The 23972-nt window shown below is 41.5% G+C and overlaps 1 protein-coding gene across 6 annotated transcripts in view; it reads right to left on the bottom strand.

Moving 5' to 3' along the window:
- The window catches only part of ARHGEF7 (Rho guanine nucleotide exchange factor 7), a 220589-nt gene that overhangs the window by 63357 nt on the left and 133260 nt on the right, over window positions 1-23972 (bottom strand). For all 6 annotated transcript variants that reach the window (XM_030568714.1, XM_030568751.1, XM_030568722.1 and 3 more), the window contains exons 9-13: window positions 20126-20248; window positions 5199-5337; window positions 4052-4111; window positions 2601-2747; window positions 887-973 (exon numbers count right to left, since the gene is read on the bottom strand). In XM_030568714.1, the coding sequence (XP_030424574.1) occupies window positions 887-973; window positions 2601-2747; window positions 4052-4111; window positions 5199-5337; window positions 20126-20248 (556 nt within the window). The remainder of the gene's footprint in view (window positions 1-886; window positions 974-2600; window positions 2748-4051; window positions 4112-5198; window positions 5338-20125; window positions 20249-23972) is intronic.

Below are 23972 nucleotides of genomic sequence, written 5' to 3'. Positions count from 1 at the left end.
ATAGCCATTGGGCTCACCACACGAAGAATAACCAAACTTTTCCAAAGTGGTCACCAACTGCATGTTCCTTATTTTCAGTGTGCCTAACATGAGACACCGGGGGCCAGATTTACAGAAATGCTAAGCACTCACTGCTGCAACTGAAGTCCATGGAAGCTGAGCTTCGAACATGGGTCTTGTATAATGCAAAGTAAATTCAGTCCTAGGTGTCTACGTCACTTCACTGGGATATTGTGAAGACAAATTCATTAATGACTGTTAAGCACTCGGTTATTATGGTGACAGCATCACAGAAACACCCATGGGGAAGCTGTTAACTTTTTATTCAGTGCAGAAGTCGGACAGTGAATGTTAAATAAGGCCTGGCGCCACACTGTGAATGTGGACTATAAAAAACACTGAATGAAAAAGGGGACATCTGGTGGAAAAAGCAGTATGCAATTACAGAATTAAAGACTGCACCATAATGCATACACATAAGGAGACTGAATGAAGGTTGCATGGGCAACCTTAATTTTGGCATTTCCTGATTTCTGAGTGCTTGACTTCTCAACCTGGATGCTTAACAGTTTATGTATTATTATTAATAAGCTCTTATATCACATTTTCCTTTATAAATCTAACAGCACTTAACAAAAGAAAGTATCAGTAGTGGGGAAACAATAGGGCAGAGATGAAGTTACTCGCCTACGTTCATATAGCAGATCAGTGGCAGAAACAGAACTTAGGTCTCCTGACTCTCAGTCCAGGATCCCAAGAGCTGGACAATTCTGCCTCTCAGAGTACATATACATACTGAATACATACAGAAAGAGAAGTGAAAAGAAGTTTAGAAAGCTTTTTTTAAGTTTGCTGTAAATAACCATGGTTAAAACATCTGTTTTACCTGATAGATAAACCCACTCATCCTAGGGCTGGCAGACAACATAAGCAAAATATTAGGGAAGAGAAGAAGATATCTTTCATTCTTTTCCTTATGAAAAAACAAAGAAAATAATTAATAAATAAATAAATAAATAAATAAATATAAGGCAGTAGACCCTAACTTTTTTTTTTTATTTAAAAACATTCACTGGTGTAGTACCAATACTACTATACTTTTAGCACAATTAAACCTATATGTGCTCAGCAATAAGAGGAATCAAATGGCACTCAATTTTCTGTTCAAAAAGGTTTGTGACAAGATCTTGTATTCAGGTTTTTATAATGCAAGTTACTTGAAGAAATAAACCTCAACAGTAGCAACTGACTATACTGCCACTCAAGGGATTCTTGTTGCATATGAGACATTCCATTCATGCTAGCTCTCTCTGTTTAGGAGTTGTCTTTCTTTTTAAGCAAAATATTTATCATTTTCCCTCCCTGCCCCTCCTAAAAGTTCTCTTAATCCAAAGTATTCTAAATGGAGTTTTTCAATATTTGTGTATACTATGGGCCAGTTCCTCAGTTGGGATAAACTGCACAGCTACTTATAAATTCATGGCCAATAAGCTAAGTGACCTGAGCTGAGGATCCAGCCCAATGTTTTCATATGCATTTGATAAGAGATAAAACATATGAGAGTATTTGAGGGAGTCTGGGGTTTTGTTGGGTAAGACATATGTTTATGAGTGTTATAAAAGAACCTAACCTGCTACAGTGGCAAGTTGCCTTATGGCAGAAATCTGGATTTGTATCATTACTTTTTTTGGTGCAAGCTTTGATTTTAAATGGTTTTTAAATCTTCTAAAATTCAGGATAGTGCATCTGATATTTTAAATTTTTCTATGCAAAAACTTCGCAACCCGACTCCTGAGTTTTTCCCTGCCTTCCCACTTCAATTTAGTTTGCTATAGGTCCGGCCTCAATCGTGACACAGAGACCACCTCTAGAGAGTAACTCATAATCCAGGTCCAGTCAGTTCTTTGGCCTGTCTGCCAACAAACCTGTCAATTAGTGTCAACCGTGGTGATGGTTTTTGTGACATGGTTGCTTGTGTATTAGGAAATTGAGACAACGATCTTCAACTATTTTATATAGGACACTGCACATGGGTCAGAAAGTGAAGATTTCCGATCACAACAAAGCAGAGCTGGCATTAAACCAATGACCTCAAGGTGAAAGGCATTACAATTCCCCAGAGCCACTCAGTCCCCTGATTTTTGTCTTTTTAATATTTAATATTTGAGGAAGGTGTCCAAAAACCCCATCAACCAAGGAGGAGTATGTCTGGGACAACAGCAACATAAAATAAGTATTTCCAAATTGTCTTTACATATAGTAATAGATACCATGGCAAATTATTTTGTGATGTAACCAATACACAGAGAAAATTCTCTTTAATTTGCACTTCACCCCTTAAGACTTTATAATGTTTCCAACAACTCTATCTGGCTATACAATTTAGTCAGCTTTTAGCTGAGCTTGTACATCTTAAAGTAGTTTCCCCGTTTATAAGGACACTTAGGTTAAACAAAATACGACATAAAATTTGTTCAGTCTATATTTTTTTTCTTGGAGTGGTCTTCTTGTTTCTACCACGTACAATCCATTATTCATTGTTAATTGTAATTGCAAGAGAGGAACAGAAAAATATTTAATGAAAACTTGAACTGCGTTACCTCACTTCCAGCACACTGAATCATGACCTGGGACATGTAAATTACATTGCCCAATGTTTTAATGTCCTCTCCCTCCCAGCAGCGGATGGCTTCTGTCAGTATTTGGAGTTCAAGTTCTTTTCTTTTCCGTACCTCTTGACATTGCGCCTGTTAAAGATAGGGAAGGTGCTAATAAGGTGGTGTCTGTGTGAATATTGTTAATTACAAAACTACTACTTTTCTTTTAATTTAATGATCTCAACATCCCTTTAAAAAGTCACTACCTTGTTCTTCTTCAAGGCTCTCCTACAGCCACTTCTAATGTTATGCTTATTATTCACTCCCAAACAATAACTGGCTAGCCCAGCAGAAACCAGGAATACAGATCTAATTCATACCCTCTCCCCTATCCTTTCTGCTGTTTGTTCTTCCACTTGTTTCAGCTGGTCTGAATCTCTTGGGAGGCAGGGACTGTTTCCTCCTACTTGTTTTTACAGAACCCCCAAAAAAGTGTCCCCAGGTCTCAAAGTGTCCACAAAATATATATTACAAAGTCACACTAATGGCACAGGCCTATCCAACAGGAAACACACAATGTTGACTATTTTAGTAGCTACAAAAAGTGTTAGTGAGTTGCACACATATGTCACTAACAAGCACACCTCTTATTTCTTTGCTTGCATACCCATATTAGAACTGGCAGGTCTTAATCCCCATCATCAGGAGCCTCTCAGCTCGTCCATTCTGGGCTTCAGTGATGTAATGCTCATTTTTACTCTAGCGCCCTTGCACTAGGGACGTACACTATAGGCTGGACTCCTTAGCCCACTATTGCCACATTCCCTAAGTGCACAAAGAGGCCATAAACTGGCTGGAGGAGGCCAGAGACAAGTTCTTCTTGCAGGTGAGGCCTCTTCTGGTGTAAAGCTAAAAACGGGATGATCTGGGAGCAAGGAGTGGACTGGAAAGGGAGGGGGTAAAGCAGAGCTCTGCTACACCTAATTTTCAACTGATAATAAGTTAGGGCTGCTAATGTACTGCCTGAATTTCCAGTGGGACTGAGCAAACAAGAGCTGGAACAGGCTGCCAGAAGACACTTCCCACATACTTCACTATGCCTGAGCCAGGGCCAGCTCCAGGCACCAGCTCAGCAAGCAGGTGCTTGGGGGGGCCAAGGGGAAGGGGCGGTACGTCCAGCTCTTCGGTGTCAATTCAACAGCGAGTCCCTCGGTCCCTCTCAGAGGGAAGAACCTGCTGCCGAAGAATGAAGCAGCAGTAGAACTGAAGTGCCACCGATCACGACCCCCCCACCGCTTGGGGCGGCAAAAACCCTGGAGCCGGCCCTGGCCTGAGCATAGCATCAAGCCCTACATTTCTAAAGATTTCACATGTCAAAATATTAACTTTTACAGGGCATGAAATTAGCAAGCATTTGCCCAAATAAACACACATCTACTCTTCAGAATTCTTACGGAAAGATTTTTGAAGGCTGTCATGGATTTCTGAATGTCTGGTCGATCAGGATGATAATCCTAAAGACAAAAACAATAGTACAGTAATTCCCGGTGATGGTAATGAAATGTTTCCTAGGAGGTATAGTAACTACAATATAGACAACTTTGTAACAACCCTTTTTGTTCTCCTCTTTATGCCCTCTTCATTGCCTCCTTCCATTGATATAACACTTGTAGCAAGAATGCAGAAACTCTCAGGATGTTACTACCGCTATTCTTTCATGAACCCATGAGGCAGTGTCTGTAAAAATATACCTGACTTAGATTTCAACGGATTACTTTCAAACTTAAGTTTCTGCCATTAGTACTCCTTTAAAAAGGCTAACATATATCTTACACTCTTATATTGCTCTTTCCTATTGTCACAGTTAACCACGCTCTTCTTTTCATGCTATGTTAACATGGAACACTATCAGAGCAGGCAAATCATAGACATGACACACCAACTCCACCCCCTCAATTTTTTTTTAAAATAAAACATTTAAATGCAAATTTAGGCCCTTCAAACACCACCACATTAGAACACTTCCAGGTCTCATTGTCAGGCATAGTCTAACAGAAGTAAGTGAGACTAGATCAAGTAGGGAGCGTTTGAACGACAAGACCACTACTATGAAAAAAAAATCCTTTTTTGTAAGATAAAACTTAGAATAGTCTTAATTACAGTTTTTAGGAGACAGGTTCAGAACACAATCCACCTGGAGATCTTGTGGATCAGATCAATCAGTGAGAAATTCAGATTCCTAAGTGGGTTTTGCTTTACGCTTACTGAGTTTTTCAGTTAATCTGATTACACTGAGTTGTAAGCCTACTGCCTCTCTTATTTTAGAAGCAGGGCTCAAGTCGTGTCGGAATGCCATTTTGGCACTTATCATGGTGTTCTGGTACCTCCAATACTATCACTTTATGAGTGATGGTGCTTTCTGCCCCCCCCCACCACCACTTTTTTTTTTTTTTAAATGACTGGAGCACTGTTCAGAAGGCAGAAGGGAGAGAAGGAGAGACAAGGAACACAATTTGGGGCCCAACATGCTTGACATGTACCTTTAAATTAACTGTTGTCAAATCATCATTAAGATGGAACATAAATGCTAATAAGATATACCTCCATGTGCCTTTCAAGCTCTTTGAGTAACGTGGGGTATTTATCCAGGCGCATGAAAGGTTTGCTGAGGCCAGTGGTCAATACAAGGATCCCAGGGCTGTTGGCACCTTTCATTTCCATAAATTCTCCTAGTTCCTCACTGCACATGCAAAATATTTAAACAAATGAAGAATTAATTATCAACAGATGAAAAATAAATTAGACTCTTGATTATTCTGATCCTTCTGCTCAAGGGAATTTTGCCTGAGCCAGCAAGAGATGAAAACAAACAAGAAGTAATTCAAATACAAAATATGTATTTTTATTTATTTTTTATCGTTCTGAGATGAAACTCTGATGGACTTGTAATACAAAGATATCCATAGGGTGGTGTATTAAAAGACTATACTTGCCAGAGTGCTTGAGAGAGCTCGGATGAATTCTGATAAGCTTATTAGCATGCGTGCAGATTCTTTTATTATTTTTATGTTTTCTCTATAATGTTCTGTATCTAAATTCCCTGAAAGTTGACATGTGGATTTGGGAATTACTGGGGTTCCCAAATGAATTTCTTTTAAATAATTAATCAGTCCCTGTCAGGTCCTGTAACTGGGCAGTCTGAACTAGTGATCAGAGCCAGAGCGGAGTCAGGGTCACAGTCAGAAGTCACACCAAAGGTCAAAGCCAGAGTCTGAAGCCATATCAAGGGTGAATCCAGAGTCAGAGTCAGGAGACACATGAAGTGTCAGTGCCAGGGTCACACCAAGGGGTAGGTTGCAATTGGGGTCAGAAGTCATGTTAAGGGTCAGGCCAGAGTAAGTCACTGGAATTAGGGCAGGGACACAGGAACCAGGAGCAAGAAGTGGAAACCATGTGAGGAGACAGGAACTAGAATCAAGGTGTGATAACACAAGCAAGGAGAGGAACGCAGGGAAGAAAGGAGAAAGTTGGTCTCAAGGATCTAGTCAGCACCTGGCCTAGTGACAAGAGGTGGGACAGGAAGCTTTATGCTTGGTCCAATCAGCAGTCTGTTGCTAGTCACCTGACCTAGCTGAATCAGTAGCTACAGCCTCTGCCTTTGGGTTATTAGATCAGTTCCCTTATGTGACGTTGCAGTGTGGTAGTGCAGGGGGCAGCTGTGGTGGAGCCTTCCAAAAAAGTGGGAGGGGCTAAGGGTCCCCTCCCCCTGTGGCCCCTTCTGCCCCAGGTCCCGACCCCGGTCAAGTCACAAGCTGGAGCTGACCGGGACCCGCAGAACCTCCACCTGCCTGGGATGCGGTGGGGGATGAACGCAGCCCCCAGCTCATGTCCCAGCCCGGGGGTCCCCTGCCCAGGGCAGGTGGAGGGTTTGCGGCTCCCTACAGCTGCCCGTGGGCTCTCCATGACCCGTCTCTTACTGGGGGATGGGGCCTTGGAGCTGCAGCCCAGCCACGGTAAGAGCCACATGGCCAACCAGCTGTGGGGAGCTGTGGTACTACCCTGGGTGGGGAGCCAAGAGGCAGGAACATGGGCTGGAGGCTGCTCTCGCCCCTCCACCCCACCCTGGGCAGGTGGAGGGTCCACGGTGCAGCGCCCCATGCTGCCCGGGCTCCCTAGCCAGGCTCCAGCTGCCAGCTTGGCCTGGGGGGCACTAGTGTGGGGAGGCCTGTAGAGAAAAGTGGATGGGCCATGGCCCCTCCCCCAGGCATGGGGGTAACATTCTCACTTGACAACCTCATGGACTTGGGTTCAAGACCTGCAGAATCATAAACTCCCCATGTCTCCCAAAATCAGTTAAATGCACAAACAAGTCCTTGCCAAAAAAACCAAACAAACAAAAAAAAACCCCCAACCCAACAGATTCAGACTCATGAGAGGTTTCAAGGCCAAACTGTGTTGGAGTTATAACAAGGCAAAATTGATAAATAATTTAAATAAAACTACTTTCTGAACATTTTCAAGAAGTAGAGCTACCTGATTTTAATATGTGAATCTCCAGAATGCCTCATCAGACCTGCCTTAAACTTCCCAGAACAATGTCTAACATGGCATAAAATCACACTGATTTTAGTAACTGATTATTATTTGTGTCTGATAGTACTCAAGATGTGCTATTATGTTTTCCAAACAAAAATAAGGCTCAATCCCTGTCCCAAATACAACACAATTTAAAGTCAAACAAGTTAGCAAGGGTGAGATTGTCAAAAATTGATCTTACGTAAAATTTACATTAGCAGCTATGGAAAGTCAATAGCCTCTCCATACCAGCAGTTTTGTTACTTACTAGTTCTAGACTCAGTTTCCCTTCCAAATGGAGTTTACACAATGTCTTCATACTTTCCTGGAAAATGCCATGCATACCCATGGATGGCACTATACCAGTGTTTCTCAAACTGGGATCGCCACTTATGTAGGGAAAGCCCCTGGCGGGCCGGGCCAGTTTGTTTACTTGCCCTGTTCGCAGGTCTGGCTGATCGCGGCTCCCACTGGCCGCAGTTCGCTGCTGCAGGCCAACGGGGGCTCGTGGAAGTGGCAGCCAGTAAGTCCCTCGGCCCAACCCGCTTCCAGCAGCTCACATTGGCCTGGAGCAGCGAACTGCGGCCAGTGGGAGCAGCAAACCGTGGCCAGTGGAAGCCATGATCGGCCGGACTTGCGGACAGGGCAGCTAAACAAATTGGCCCGGCCCGCCAGGGGCTTTCCCTACACAAGCAGAGACTTCAGTTTGAGAAACACTGCACTATACATAAGTGACCTTTATCTAAATATGAACAAAGTGATAGCTATTTCCTTTATTAAATATCAGACAAATGCTTAAACCTTTTTATTTACCTCTTTACTCAGATCTTGTTCTCCCCATTTATGAATACTATCTACCTTCTTTGTCCTGCTCCTCCCTTATAAATTACTTCCTTCACATTGTCTGCTCCTCTACCCCCTTTCATGTAATGCTATCCAATTCAATGTTTGGGCAGCCTCCCTTTGTTCCTCAAAAAAACTCATCTGTTCCATGATGCATTCCAACTACAAAGATCACAGCCCACTCTTTCAGCTGTATCGTATTGGTTGGTACAGCACCAACATGTACCTTTAGACTATATATACACGAATCCTTGCCCCTCATCATTCAGCACATTATAGGCACTGCATACAGTTGTTTACATTTGATGGCATAATATAAATAATATTTGCTGATACATCTTCAAGTACAATGTTCCTTACTTACCAGGTCCTCTTACTATAGAGCAATTATGATCACTGAATCCCTTTCCCACCACCAAAACACAAACTTCTGCTCCTTATGCTGGCCAAATATTTTGGGAGAAATTACTATTGTTCCAATTGTGTCTGACTTTGGCACCATGGAGGTTTCAATGGGCCACAGATTTGGCAGGGTATTGGGGAAGAGCCAGTATGACATATTGCCCCATACAAACCCATAACATTTGAAATAAAGACAAATATTATCCTTAACTTTTTCCACAGTATGCTTTGTGATTCCTTCCTGTATTTGTTGACTTCAACAGTATTTTCTGAGTTAGTCTCTGTTCTTCAAAACAAAAGATATCTTGCAGAGTGCTGCATCAGTTTATTTGCTCAAAGCATGAGAACATAAGTTTTAAACCTAAATGAATTTTAAACAGATTCAAAACCTGGAAAAATACGTTTATTAACGGAAGCATCAAAAGACCATTTAATAGAGTGGTGTTAATAGATGTAATTATAATTGAATTACACTGTTTTGCTCCTAACATTTCTAAAATGACGTTCTCTTTCACACAGTACTTCTCTAAACTTCAGTCTTGTAAGATTTGTCATGCTAACTTGTACAAACAGCAGGATTTTAAAAAACAAGTACAACATTATTCTTTTACTGTAACTGCCACTGAATTATTCAGACAAAAACGTTCTATCATGCAGACCCTATTAGGAGTCTGTTCAAGCCCATCAAAGAGTCTCCTACATGTGCAGTTTCATGAATATCCTTGGATTCTTCATGTCTGATAAAGACAATGCAAACAAAATGGAACTTCATTCAGATAACAGAACAATCTACTTTCAGTGAAATATGCCCTGTTTAGCCAACATATTTTTCAATGCTGGAACACAATACTACTGGAACTGGGGAACAAACTGCAGGTCATACATCAGTTTTATTTACTTTTTCACCGGATCATGAGAACTAAAATCAATGCTGTTAGCTCAAAATCACAGCTGTTTTGACAAAGACAATGGCTCTTTCATATCATGCAATTTTAACTGGCACTTACAAGTTTAGCACAGCGTATTGCCTCTGTAGTTACTGAAATGACACAGTTAAGAAACAGAGCACACACAAAAAGAAGCATCATTTAACTGAGCACAAAGTAACAATTATGCTTTTGGAATAATGTATATTTTTAGAAAGGCTATACGATCAAACCGAGGATTTATTCAGAATAACTGATCATGAATACCTGCTTTTTGAAGAACAAAAAATAGGGCTATTTCAATATGCTACCTGTGTCATTTTACAGAATTAGTATATGAATAAAAGCATACTGGAGGCCTTTGTTCTATAAAGTGATCATTACAACGTCTATGCTAAGGTCTGCGGTTCAAACGAAGGCTATCTTAGCAATGTTTTTAGAAATCAGCACTACAACTTCTGTCTTCAAAATTTATCAATATTCACACCTTAGTAAGTATAGCTCCATAACAGACTCAACAGTTACAAAACAGGCAGCTTTACAAAACAGATGAGAAAAAAGCTAAAACAAGAAAGATTCACTCAAAGTTCAGACTGCCTATACTAATTTGGAGGGCAGAAAAAGCTACACAATATATCAGACACAAAAACCACAGCTAAACATGTACTTTTAAGACTTTTTTTTTAAACTTACACTTCTGAAGCAGATCGTTGTTTATAGTAGATAGAACATGAACTCTCACTGCTGAGGGGTCTGAAGACAGCACATAAACATCGCATTCTGACAATGTTACATCAAGACCTTGGCTCACTTAATAAACCTAAGTCTTACAGCTTCTACTTCTCTCGTGCTGAATTTTTCAAAAGAGCTCCTTACTCTAGAACTGTTGCTTAGAGTATGACATCAGCTTGCACGCTTGCAGGCTCTGGGATACACAAAGCAGAGGAGGTACAAAGAGTTTTCTGACTCAAACTTATCCGTATTCCACGCTCCAATTATTTGGAGTAACTAATGTACAAGCTCCACAGCTTTATCCAAACTGCTATTAAGGTGAGGATGTAAAGTATAAATACAGCAAGTGCTTGACAGGCATGATCCAATAAAGCTGAAGTCACAAGATCTAAAAAAAAAATTGATATTGTTTTGCATATCTTTTAAAAACTTTAAATTAAGGATAATTTCATCTATCATTGAAAATTGACTCATTTTAAGTTTTGCACTGGCAAAGAAACAAGGTAAACATATTTATAATAATAGTGATTCTGGCTTCTTTTGGGGTCTTTAAATTATTTTCAGTATTGAAAATGTTATTCTGTCTTTTTTCCAGTTATTTTGAGATTATGCGCAAACACTATCTAATAAAGGAAACTGTGGTGTGTTTGGTTGTTTAATATGAGCAAAAATTCTTTTATTTTTTTCAGTCCATTGTTCACAAGTTTAAATACATATATCACACTTGACACCCACATACTTAATGTTATATTAAGGTTATGCCTCTCATATTTCTTCAGAACAATTACACAGTAATAACTGAATGTAACACTTAAAGCGATTTTTCTTTTTAACTATGTCATCACTCCTTCCCCCCCCTCCAACAGGTTATGTTTCCTTCGGTTTATGGATACGCCATTTAAAGGTCCAACTCCAGCTCCCTGCTTCTTTTTTACATTAATTCTCCATAGGCTTTTTTGCTGGAGTTTCCCTCACAATAGATGTGGTGGCTTGGACTCCTCCCCAAACCCACACACATCCCCTCATGCCGATAAGACAGACGCCATGTCTTGACTATTTTTCCTGTCCATTCCCTTTCCTGACAATTATGTCTCCATTCTTTACCTCCACTTTTCCTGCCCTCCCTCTCCCTTTTTCTTATTATTTTGCTCCATTCCCTTGCTTCTTCCCCCTGTGCCTTCCCTCACAAGAAGACAAGCAAGTTATCAATGTGCTATAATGTATGTAAGTAGTCTCATTAAAGGCCAATGCTACTTAGTAGGCATTGAATATGCATCTTTAAATATCCCTCACTTTACTGCTACTTCTATAGACATTCAAATACCTCCCCCTGGAGCTGGAAATTTTCTGTTTATCTAACAACGTCTTCAAATACATAAATGTCCACCATATGGGGATGGGATTTTCAAAGGAGCCTAAGGGAGTTAGACACTCAACTCCCACTGAAATGAAGCCACGCAGACAAGATCATTAAGGGATAAGGTGGAGAGGAAGAAGGGAACTTAGAGGATGCTAGCAGGCACTAAAAGTGAGAGACAAGAGTAGCAGACTAGGAGAGGGGAAATGAGGGAGAATATGAAGTACTGATTTCCAACATAGTTTTCATGTCAGAGAGTTCATCAAACTTATTTATGTCTAAGTTGACTGCATCCTTTAAAAATATAATCGGTATCAAAAGATTGAAGTTTCTGATGAGACACCTGCATTTAGACCCCAGTAGTTTTAAAATAATAATTTCCTATTTTTAATATTTTTTCTCTCCCTTGTTGACATTATACATGAGAGTAGCTAAGGGGTTTATACACATGCGTAAAATTCCTGCAAAGTACTGTCAAACATATAATGTAAACAGGAAAATTATAGGGAAAATATTTTTTCCTCTAAGCTTGTACTTAGTCAGCTTACACATTATTTGTATAGGTTAAAAAAAAACTGAAGCTGATAAATTCCCCCCTGAACAAAGACTCAGGAAATTTTTAAGAAAAAGCCTGGTTAGACTTATTCCTGGGAAAGAAGCTGATGACTCTGAAATAATCTTTTTTTGTGGCATATAAAAACACTGGCCCAATTTCACAAAGAACAGTATTCACTGGAGGAATAATACCTTGGTTAGCGACCCCAATACTTGGATAAAGTTACACTCCCGCAACTGAAACAGAATAACAGAACCAGTTCAGACTGTCCAAACTTAATGGAGGAGGTGAAAAGTGAGAGTTCTTGTCTGAAAGCAGGCAACAACTCAAGAACAGATGGCCCAGCAGTCATACTTAAGCATGCATTACACGAGATATTGCCCCCATTTTTGCATGTTCATTCTTGAAAATTTAGGATTCTGGTTTTTATTTTCATTTATTTCAATGGTTTATTTTTGATTACTTTAGTATTTTGAATTGAGAGAAAAGAACAATGTATGTTTGTGGCTTTGTAAATTTGAACAAGATTCTGTTTCATTCACAATGAAAGTAATAATATATTAAAAAAAAAAGGCAGACAAACTACCCCAAAGCTTTTTTAAACAGTCGTTTATTGTTTGCATCCTATATTTCAATACTGTAACTGTACAAAAAAGCCTCTTTTCGTGCTGATGCTATCTATATGTGACTAAGAAGAAAACTATGAAGAACATGAACAGGAAGTGATACAGACTGGAATTTACAGTGGCTGGTGCAAACAGCAGGTTAACTCCACTCAATGTACCTTTAAAATAAATCTTCTCATTTTCTCGCTCTCTCTCTCTTCTTTCAACTGATGCTTGAAAAATTACACTGCACCCAGACTGCACTACATTTATAGAGAACAAGAAGTCTGTTGGTGTGAATAAAAGAGGGTACACCAGTATGAAGCAGGAAACGGATGATCAAACGGGTGAAGAGTGTGCTAGATGTTGGAAATGCCTCCAACAGGACTCATGACAGTTTTTTATACTGTGCATTAAAGAAATCTGAATTAACTTATATTTTTCATTTGTTAGACTGAAGCCTGAAATGAATGTGACCCTGAATAGGGCAAAGCACCTTCTCCTTCCACTGTCCTCAGTGGGAATTGAGGGTGCTCAGCACCTTAGAGGATCAGGCCTTATAAATCTTCCCCATCTCTTCACAACATAGATGCAGCCTCAAAACTCTTGCAGACTTCCTCACTTCTGAGCCTCTATGGAACCTTCCGTCCAAGATTTGAGGGATGACTGAGAGCAAGCCAACAGACGTTCTCAACATCCGACATAAATGATGAAAAAATAAGCACATATATAGGACTCAGTCCTGCTCCCACTGAAGTAAACGGCAACACCCCTTTTAGCTTTAATAGGATCAGGTTTGAAGCCCCCACTTTTTAAAAATTGGTATAACTTCAGACTAAGATAAACACAAGGAGATGGGTTTCAGCGACGAGAGTATGAGTGACCTAAAAAAAAAATCACAGCAAGGGGAACTGCTCTCAACATTGGAGCTAGAAGAGTTAACTCAATAATGCTAGTCTGAATTGCATGCTGAACATTCAAGGAAATTATGTATGACCTGATAGGAAAGTGGTGTTTTAACATATATATTTAAACAGTGTTCACCTCAACAGTATCTCCATCCCTTAACACTTTAATGGAATTTTAACAGGCATCAGGATACCAGCTCACTGCAATTTACAGCTTGATATTTCTTTTGAAATATGAAGCAGTAGAAGCCAGCTACCTACTGTTTCCTTCAAATGGACTGGATGGACACTTATCGTATGAGCTTGATATTATTTCATTCAACTGGTAACAAATGCTACAATGAAGGCTGTAAAATGGTTTCTACTATAACCCACATTTTTGCATGTTTGTGACTATGAAAAATTCACCTTTATGGATGAAGTTCTTTCTGATCAATTTTTATCATTATATTTTTTTAAAGCTAGAACAAAATCCTTCACAAAAAAAAAAGTGACAAAAAAAATATCATTTTTAACAATTAAAATAATCCTTTTAAAAAGTCTTAGTTACAGTAAGAATATCCTAAAGTTTTTTTTATAACTTGGCATGGACTTAGTCCTCTTTGAGGACCAGTGGCTTTGATAAATTTGCAGAAAATTTGTTTTAGTTTTTTTATGTAGCAAAAGTTATGACTTTAAAACTGTATACTGAGCACATGAAGTGGACCATTTTGTAGGCAAGCACTATGCACAAGTGTTTAGTTACTCAAGCGCACAGAGGCTGAGTGCAAGGAGGGTACAATCTCTGATGGAAAAGCTGTAGGGTGTTAGTTCCAAGCCATTTTCCATTTTTCTCTCTCAAATACTATTAAATCAGTTGCACAATATACAATTCAAATCCCAGAAGTCAATGAATGAATTCAGAGTACACATGTAATATTCTCTACCTTTTTCTTGTTAAAAGTATAGCTCAATAATATTCATGTTTCTTCTGTTAAATACATACCATAAACATATACAGGCTTTGCAATGCAACTGAACATTGCTTTTGCAATCTTAACTTTTCCATTGTCTGATTTAGTGTAAATTTAACTCTGCAATCTTAACCTAGTTTTTGGCATTTAATAATTGTAATGAAGTTCCCTCATTCACTGTTTTAGATGCTGCTATCCCTCAGTGTAAACTAAATATCTCGCACAGATCTTTATGTCAACAGAAACAGTTCTGTGTAACTAGGAGTATGTCTACACTACGGGATTATTCTGATTTTACAGAAACCGTTTTTTAAAACAGATTGCATAAAGTCGAGTGCACACGGCCCACACTAAGCACATTAATTCGGCGGTGTGCGTCCATGTACCGAGGCTAGCATCGATTTCCAGAGCGTTGCACTGTGGGTAGCTATCCCATAGTTCCCACAGTCTCCGCCGCCCATTGGAATTCTGAGTTGAGATCACAATGTATGATGGAGCAAAAACAGTGTCACGGGTGATTCTGGGTAAATGTCATCACTCATTCCTTCCTCCATGAAAGCAACGGCAGACAATCATTTTGCGCCCTTTTTCCCTGGATTGCCCTGGCAGACGCCATAGCATGGTAACCATGGAGCCCGTTTAGCGTTTTTTCACTGTCACTGTATGTGTACTGGATGCTGCTGACAGACGCGGTACTGCAGTGCTACAGAGCAGCATTCATTTGCCTTTGCAAGGTAGCAGAGATGGTCACCAGCCCTATTGCACCGTCTGCTGCTTTGGAAATTGGCGATGACGGTTACCAGTCATATTGCACCATCTGCTGCTGTCATGGGTGCTCCTGGCTGGCCTCACTGAGGTCGGCCGGGGGCGCATGGACAAAACTGGGAATGACTTCCCAGGTCATTCCCTTCTTTATGTTTTGTCTAAAAATACAGTCAGTCCTGCCTAGAATATGGGGCAAGTCTACTAGAGAACCAGAGAGCATAGCCGCTCCAGGTCAGATCCTGCAGAAATGATGAGCTGCATGCCATTCTAGAGGGAGCCCCTGCAACAACCCCACCCGTTACTTCCCTCCTCCCACACCCCTCCTGGGCTACCATGGCAGTTATCTCCCCATTTGTGTGATGAAATAATAAAGAATGCAGGAATAAGAAACACTGACTTTTTAGCGAGATAAAATGAGGGGGAGGCAGCCTCCAGCTGCTATGATATTCCAGGCAGGACATCTCCATTACTCATTAAAGGGGGGGGGAAGAGGAGCACAGCCTCCTGCTGCTATGATAGTCCACAATCTCCATTAGACATGAAGGGGGGGACGCAGGAGGGGATCTCAGCCTCCAGCTGCTATGATGAGGACGGTTACCAGCCCGACTGCACCATCTGCCAGGACTGAATCTGCCAGGACTGAATCTCCAGGACACAAAGCTTAAAGAACGGAATGACCAGGGGTCATTCCCATTTTTGCCCAGGTACCCCCGGCCGACCTCACCGACGCCAGCCAGGAGCACTCACAGGATGATGACGAGGACTGCTATCAGTCATATTGTACTTTACCATCTGCCACCGGGGAGGGGAGGGAAGAGGATGCTGCTGTTTAGCGCTGCAGCACTCCATCTACCAGCAGCATCCAGTGACATTAACATACAGTGACACTGAAAAGAGGCAAGAAACAATTTTTTTCTCTTTTCTTTGAAGGGGAAAGAGTGGGGGTAAATTGACGACATATTCCCTGAACCACTGGCGACAATGTTTTTGACCCTTCAGGAATTGGGAGCTCAGAGAAGAAGGCAAATGGTTTTCGGAGACTGCAGGAACTGTGGGATAGCTCGAGTCCTCAGTCACCTCTCCCTCCCTCCATGAGCGTCCGTTTGATTCTTTGGCTTTCCGTTACGCTTGTCACACAGCGTTGTGTTGAGTCCCTGCTGTGGCCTCTTGTCTATCATAGCCTGGAGATTTTTTCAAATGCTTTGGCATTTCGTCTTCTGGAACGGAGCTCTGATAGAACAGATTTGTCTCCCCATACAGTGATCAGATCCAGTATCTCCCGTACGGTCCATGCTGGAGCTCTTTTTGGATTTGGGACTGCATCGCCACCCACGCTGACCAGAGCTCCTAGCTGGGCAAACAGGAAATGAAATTCAAAAGTTCGCGGGGCTTTTCCTGTCTACCTGGCCAGTGCATCCGAGTTCAGATTGCTTTCCAGAGCGGTCAGAATGGTGCACTGTGGGATACAGCCCAGAGGCCAATACCATCGAATTGCAGCCACGCTAACCCTAATCCGACATGGCAATACCGATTTCAGCGCTACTCCCCTTGTTGAGGAGGAGTACAGAAACCGGTTTAAAGAGCCCTTTATATCAATATAAAGGGCTTCGTTGTGTGGACGGGTGCAGGGTTAAATCGGTTTAATGCTGCTAAATTCAGTATAAACGCGTAGTGTAGACTAGGCCTAGGAGGCAATAGATGGCATTATTAGAATTTTTACATATTTATATATTTTTACTTTGTGCAATCAGTATGTTCAGTGACACTCAAGGCAAAAAGGGACATGTTTCCAAACCTTAAAGCCTTATAATCTGTTCTATAAGAGAGGTGAACAGTTTTGGAGCTGCACTGTTTAAATGTAACTTCTTGTTTCTTTATGGCAGATTTTGAAAACAGTATTTTGATGGCATACACTGTGGTCTGCTATCGCTGTGTTTAATAAAAGAAAAAGCACTTAAAATTTTAAATGGAGGTGTAGCTAGTGACACTCACAGGGACGAACCACTCCCTGTCCACTAGTGGGCAGAGCCAGGCTCGACCTGCCCCTTGTGTTGGAAGCAGAGGGGCAGAACAGGAAGTATAATAGGTGGGGCCTCCAGCTCAGTTGGTCCAGAGCCAGGGAAGGAGTTGGATGCCGCTGCCTTGCGGCTGGGCCTTGGGCCAGGGACTGAGCTGTGCCATCCCCTGCCCTGGATGAGGACCCTAAGGGAGGGAAATTGCTGAGTCTGCCATCGGCCAAATACCCCAAGGAGCTGTCGAGACTGCCGCTAGACGAATACCTCAAGGAGCTGCTGGGAATACTAGCTGCCAAGTACCCCGAAGAGACTGAGCACCCACGAGCAACGGAGCCCTGCGAACAAGTAGGGGGTAGGAAGTAGTCCAGGGAAACCAGACATAAGTCTGTCTGTGTTGTCAAAACCAGAGTCAGTGTGTTCTGGCAGGATCCATGCTGACCCAGTGGCAGGACCACTTGCTACTGGTAGGGTCCTGGGCAGGGACGCAGTGGAGTAGGGTGGAGCTGGGCCCCCTACCTCCCTGCTGCCAACTCCACCCCTGGAGTGGCAGCCTCCCCACCATAGGCCAGACACTCTGTCTGCGTTTGCTGTCTGTCCCAGCAAGGGAGCTGGACTAAAGACTGCCAGTTGCCCTGCCTCACACCTAGGGGCCAGGTGCCAAGACTTTTTGCTGACACTGTTCTAACCCCCTGGCAACAGACCGTCAGCCGTTAGGTGGCATAGAAGGTGAAGTGGCCTCCTTCAGAGACTGAAAGGGATGACCCACTCTAAGCCACTAAAGGAGGCAATTACAAATCCAGGGTTCATATTTCCATTGACACATCTAATTCAAACAAACAGATAATATGACATGCTAAACAAGAGCTCATTCATCAGGACTTGCTTCCCTTTGCAAGATTACTTTGAAACTAACTCTATGTCTGCAGTGTATTATTTAATTGTTCTATGATATTTATGACTCCTATAGGGATTCACAAAGTTGATTTTACAGACCAGAAAGTGACTGCAGTATCTTTTACCTGGGTGATATCTTCCAGAAGCACAGGATAAATCTTTCCGCTATGCATAGCCAAATCTTAAGAAATGTATCTGTTCACTTTGCTATCAATTACCACATCCTATTTACATGGAATCCCAACCTGGAATGTGGGAAGATGGCAGAGGCACGAACTACTTAGCAGAAAATGTGAGAAAGTCCTTAGGCTGAACAAGATTATTAAAAATCCTGGACGCGTATGTCTGAATACTTCACATTATACAGAGAATGCCAGCTGAAACTAATCACCAGCTAGAAAAAAAAATTACAGCATTTTATACATTTTGTTTCGTTCTCCTTCCTCCTCACCCCCCACACAGAGTACTCTGTCACTGTTGCTTTCACTGTAACATGTAGCAAGCATTTCAATTTGTTCTTTCACACACACAAAAAGTTAGAAAACCTTAGGTAATGAGGAAGTTGGGGACAGATCACCTGTATCAAATGATTCAAAAGGTTTATATTTTACATGATTGTGAATGAAGAAGAGGCATGATTAGACCATAGAACGTATTACTGAAAAACTAATATTGTTGAAAATGAAGGCCTCAGTCATGCCTGGCTTTGCACAGGAAAGATGGAGAGGGTGTAAAGAGCCTTTTCCCTGGCTCATTGCCTAGGGCAAAAATTCTGGGGGGAAGTATAGGCTGTGCTCCCTGCCAGCTCCCCTATGGCTTCTAACTTCATGGAGGAGGGCAGAGTAGGGTGTCTATAGTACTCTGACTCATGCCCAAAGCAACCACCAAAGCTTCTCAGAGTTCCAAGGCGAACACACACTCAGACCCTTGAAAAATTATTAGAACAACTGCCACAGCATTTGCTTCTCAGGAATCCTTAGGAGGAGATCCAGTTGCAGGACAGCTCCCCTACCTTTACTCAAGTGCTGGCTGTGGCTTAAAAGCAACAGTCTAGCTCCAAACTTTCTCCCTCTGTAAGACACGGTGCCTGCAACTGTGCTGTACATGAATGGGGCCCTAAACATAGCCAAAAAAACCTCAGCAGCTAAAGGTAGTCATGTTACCTCAAACACTTATTTCTGACAAACAAGAGGTGCTCATTTTGTAAACTGTGCAAAATTAAGGCCCTGATCCCGCAACACCTATGCACATATCACCTATAGTCACATAAATCATCACACTGACTTCACTGGAGCTGCTCATTAGAGTGAAGTTGAAAATAAATATAAATGTTTTCAGAACTGACTATTACGTTAACATTTTCTGAATGCTTTCTCCATGTAAATGTATTGCTCTCAAAATGTAAGATCCAAGTTCTAATTCCAATATGCGGAAATGCACACCACCTCTTACTGTATTGAAAAATTAGCATTGCACGTGTGTGTGGAAAGGTAGCAATTTTTTCAAGGCATGTGGTGATTTATGCTTATGCATCTGAGATTAGACTCTAGTCCTGCACTCGGTCTTTCAGAGGCTGGAAGGTTAGTTCTCCAACACAACCCTTCAAAGGTTAAGATACAGATGGCAGACAGAAGAAAGTTACAGAAACCAAAATCAGTCATGCCAGAACTTTCAAAATCAACATTTTCACACAGATATTCTCAAAACTAAGATAATATGTACTATGGTTTCCTTTACACGTTCACGGTTTATGTGCATTCTTTATGTTATAAAAATCTTCTCAAATAATAGTTTTCTGATGAGTGATACAATGGTCCTGGCTGCGCAGAATAGCTTTGGTTTGGTTAAAACAGGCGACAATGCTCTGTGTACTCAACAAAAGAGGCTGTAGGATATTTAAAGTAAGTGCACCTATCAGCTTTTTTAAAAAAATACATTCTACTTATTTTTAATCACTTTTTCTGTAGGAGTTTTAATTAAATATAAAATAAACATACCTGTGTTCTGTGAGAACATTTACTGCTGACGGGTGGTTGGCACAGTATGCAAGGTATAAGTTTTTCATTTGTGGCATTAAATTTAGAAAGCATCCTCCGACCCTCTGCTGAGCTTCAGGCAACCTAAAGTAAGCAACATAAAGGAAGATTAAATTATAGTAACACTATCAAGACAAAACCAAAGACTTAAGCAGCAAGAACATGTTACACTTTGAGAAATGTGACCTCAACCCACTTCATTTAAAATTACTCTACAACCATCAGTCTATCCTAGAATCAGTAACTACAAATATCTTCCTCTCCCAGTGCTTCTACCCTGTAATCTCCATATCCTGCTATGCAATGCTATGTCACTATACTGAAGGCAGAATGTATAGTGACACTTAAAATTAAGGCTACAATTTGGTCATGGGTATTTTTAGTAAAAGTCATGGACAGGTCACAGGCAATAACCAAAAAGTCCCAGGCTGGTGACCTGTCCATGACTTTTACTAAAAATACCCCTAATTAAATCTTAGGTGCTGGAGTGTGTTATGTTGTGTGTGTGTGCGCACGTGCTTCTGGGGATGCTGCTGATCTGGGGGGGGGAGGGGAGAGGCACTCCAGGCCCCCCAGCTGCTGGGGTGGGGGAATGGCCCAGGGCCCTTCCACCACTGCTACTGCTCTGGGCTGGGGGTGGCCAGGAACCCTGCCACTGCTGCTATCCATGCTGGAATCTGTGACCTCACATGAAAGACTCGCAGCCTTACTTATCACTAAAGGTAGTCTTTGGTGGGATCTTCACATCAAAGTTGTACTGGTATGATAATGCTGATCAATGTTTTGCCAGTATTGTTATATTTGGACAAGCCCTAGTATGGATGTAGCTATATCAGCATAAAAGGTACCTTACACTCAGTGGAATAGTTATACTAGTATAAAGCACCTTTACACAGACATAACTGCGTTTACACTAGGGGGGTTGTACTGCTTTAACAACAAGTTGTAAAGTGGTACAAATTTCCAGGTCCGCCCGGGGGGGGGCAAGTGGGGCAATTTGTCCCAGGCCCCAGGCCCTGCAGGGCCCCCCACGAGAATATAGTATTCTATAGTATTGCAACTTTTTTTTATGGAAGGGGCCCCCGAAATTGCTTTGCCCCAGGCCCCCTGAATCGTCTGGGCGGCCCTAAAACTTTCTATTGTAGTTAAGGCCTTTGTCAGTTGCTCATAAACCTTTTCAATCGTTTATTTTTTAGGCTGGAATTTCCCATGTTTGGTTTCTGTGTGAGGGTGAATTTTGCTGAAAAGTTTCAACAAAAACAATTTAGCCATTTTTAAAAAATTTTTTTTTTTTTAATTGCTTTAGCCTCAGCATGGGTAACAAAGTTGAAATTTGTCAGGGAGTCAGCCCTTTAGGAAGAAAATTGCTTTTCACAATGTCTTGGTCAAGATCTGTTTAGATATGTCAGAGAGATATAACAGGTATATCACATACAGGCATAATACACTTTTAATAACTTTTTTTGCATAATTCTCTCTCAAATTTCTATTAGCAAGGGGCTGGAGTGTACATGCCTTGAAGTTAACCGTGTATATTTGGCGTAACCCAGTGAAGAATCAGGCCCTGACTTCTAATAATGCATACACACAAAGGGGGCACAGTTAAGGCTGTGTGGGTAATCTTATCTTTGTCACTTCCTTACTTTGAATATTTCACTTCACAATATAAATATTCATTAGTTTGATCCCTGGAAAATATTAATGAGCAACAGAATAATTATACTAACTCCCTTTCAACTGTAAAGTCATTTCAATTTGAGGAAATAGACTGATGGGAATTAGGGCGGAAGAGGCCAAATTCAGCAGTTCAATTTCTTTTTTCCTTCACTAACTGCCAGCAGGCCTGCTTGCAATAATAATAATAATATAACAATTTACATCCTTCCTAAAAAATACATTTTATTGACAGGCATGTGTTGTTATTCTGGGAGAAAATGATATACTTTCAATTTAAAAAAACAGTTGGAAAATTAAATTTTGTCTCAACTAGAAAACTGACTTGTTGGAAGTGGTTGTCAAAATAAATTGGTTTCACCTGAACTGGTGCTAAAAACTTTACTGATACTGTAGATGGGGTAAAATTTTTCATCATTACAAGATGTGCTTGCTCTTGACACTTAAGTTCACTTCTTCCAGCAGTCTCCTCATCAATATTCTTCCATTTCCCTGAACAGTTACTGAGAAAAGTGTCTTCCCCTGAATTGTACACCTTGTCTCGCTCAGCCTGTAAACTCTTAAGACATGTTCTTTGCTCCAATCTAACATGCTGTGTAAGTTTACAGCACGATGGGGAAAAATTTAAACTAAAACACAATACAGTTACTGTATGGCTCTTTAATCAGAGTGAAATGAATAGTCTGCAAGCCTTTTCCTCTGGCTATATATTCTGCAGCTTTTTAAAAATATCAGTGAAATGGAACACAATGTTAAAATTCAGAATTTCCTATTACCCCAAAGCAACACAGGCTCTCTGGTAAGCATTAGGAAAACGACCCATTATTAACATTTGGCCCAGTACTGACAATAGTTTAACAGCTAGCATAGAGAGAACATCATTTTCACCAAACCTCAAAAATGTTTTCTGTAATGGTGCTAAAAACAATTTTGTCCTATCAACAGAAGCAGTTAAAACACTTTCAGCAGCAGGTAAGAAGCCTGTTTCTGAAAACAGTGATCAGCAGTGGGTCACCTTCCTGGTGTTAGAAGTAACATCCCAATCCTGCTATGGAAGATAAAATATACCACAAACCCCCGAACATTTAAATTTACATACACATAGACACGCACACCACGCACTTCTCAGAGTATGGCTTTAATGATAACTAAACACTACAAACGTACTACAGCTTAACCAGTGTTTCTCAAATTTTTGAAAATTGAACCCTCCTTTATGAAAATAAAACCAACTGCGTCCAATTTCAGGGCCACTGTGGGGAGTTAAAAATCCAGTCCTAAAAAAGCAGTTACTCAGATTGAAATGTGTAGATCTGTATAGTATATGTTAACTACTTCACTTCTTATCAAAGCAACGTAGACATTAAAAGTCTTATGACTGGCATGTGAGCAAACACCCCCTAAATGAATGGAGCTGTTATTTCAGGCATTCTGCAAGCTCCGGAAGATGCAGCTGCATAAGCTGCACTCAGTTCACATTTTTAAGTTTTTTTTCCAACAGCCATAACCACCTGAGACTGAACCTATTTAAACAGAAAAACAAAAACTTCTGACTGTCACAGATCCTAGTGAGCCTCCATTCCTGACCACCCATTAGCAGGAATACAGTTTGCCGTGTGGGTGCTGATGATGGAACCCATGTATTTGGTGTGTTATTACTACTTCAAGCCAGGGGGTGCAGCAGCAACCCCAGCACCAGTTCCAGCACCAGCGCCTACCAAGACTGCTGTGATGGGAATCCAAGCCTCTGCCACTCTGGATCTCCAAGATCCTGGACAGAGCCCAACCACTGCCTTAAACAGGCAGTTCCCCGCTCGGACTCCCTCCCACCATGGAGGGCGGCGGAAAATGCTGGGGGAGAAGGCACAGCAGAAGGACAGAGCGCTCCCCTACCGGTAACGTGCGGCGGGGAGAGCGTGGTGGCCCCGGGCTGGGTGTGTGGGGGTTGCTGGGGGTGGGACTGGGATGAATGACCGATCATGTGACTTTCCCTTTAGCTTGCCCCCTCCCGTATGGGGAAGCACCATTCTTCTGTGGTGGAGTACACTCAGGGAGGGGGCAGGGCAGGAAGAGGCAGGGTGGGGCTTTAGGGGAAGGGGTTGAGTGGGGATAGGGCCGGGGACAGAGTGGGGTT

This window comes from Gopherus evgoodei, chromosome 1 (genome assembly GCF_007399415.2).
Source record: "Gopherus evgoodei ecotype Sinaloan lineage chromosome 1, rGopEvg1_v1.p, whole genome shotgun sequence".
Lineage (NCBI taxonomy): Eukaryota > Metazoa > Chordata > Testudines > Testudinidae > Gopherus > Gopherus evgoodei.
Note: the sequence above shows the minus strand (reverse complement) of the source record. Positions and strands in the feature narration are given on the sequence as shown.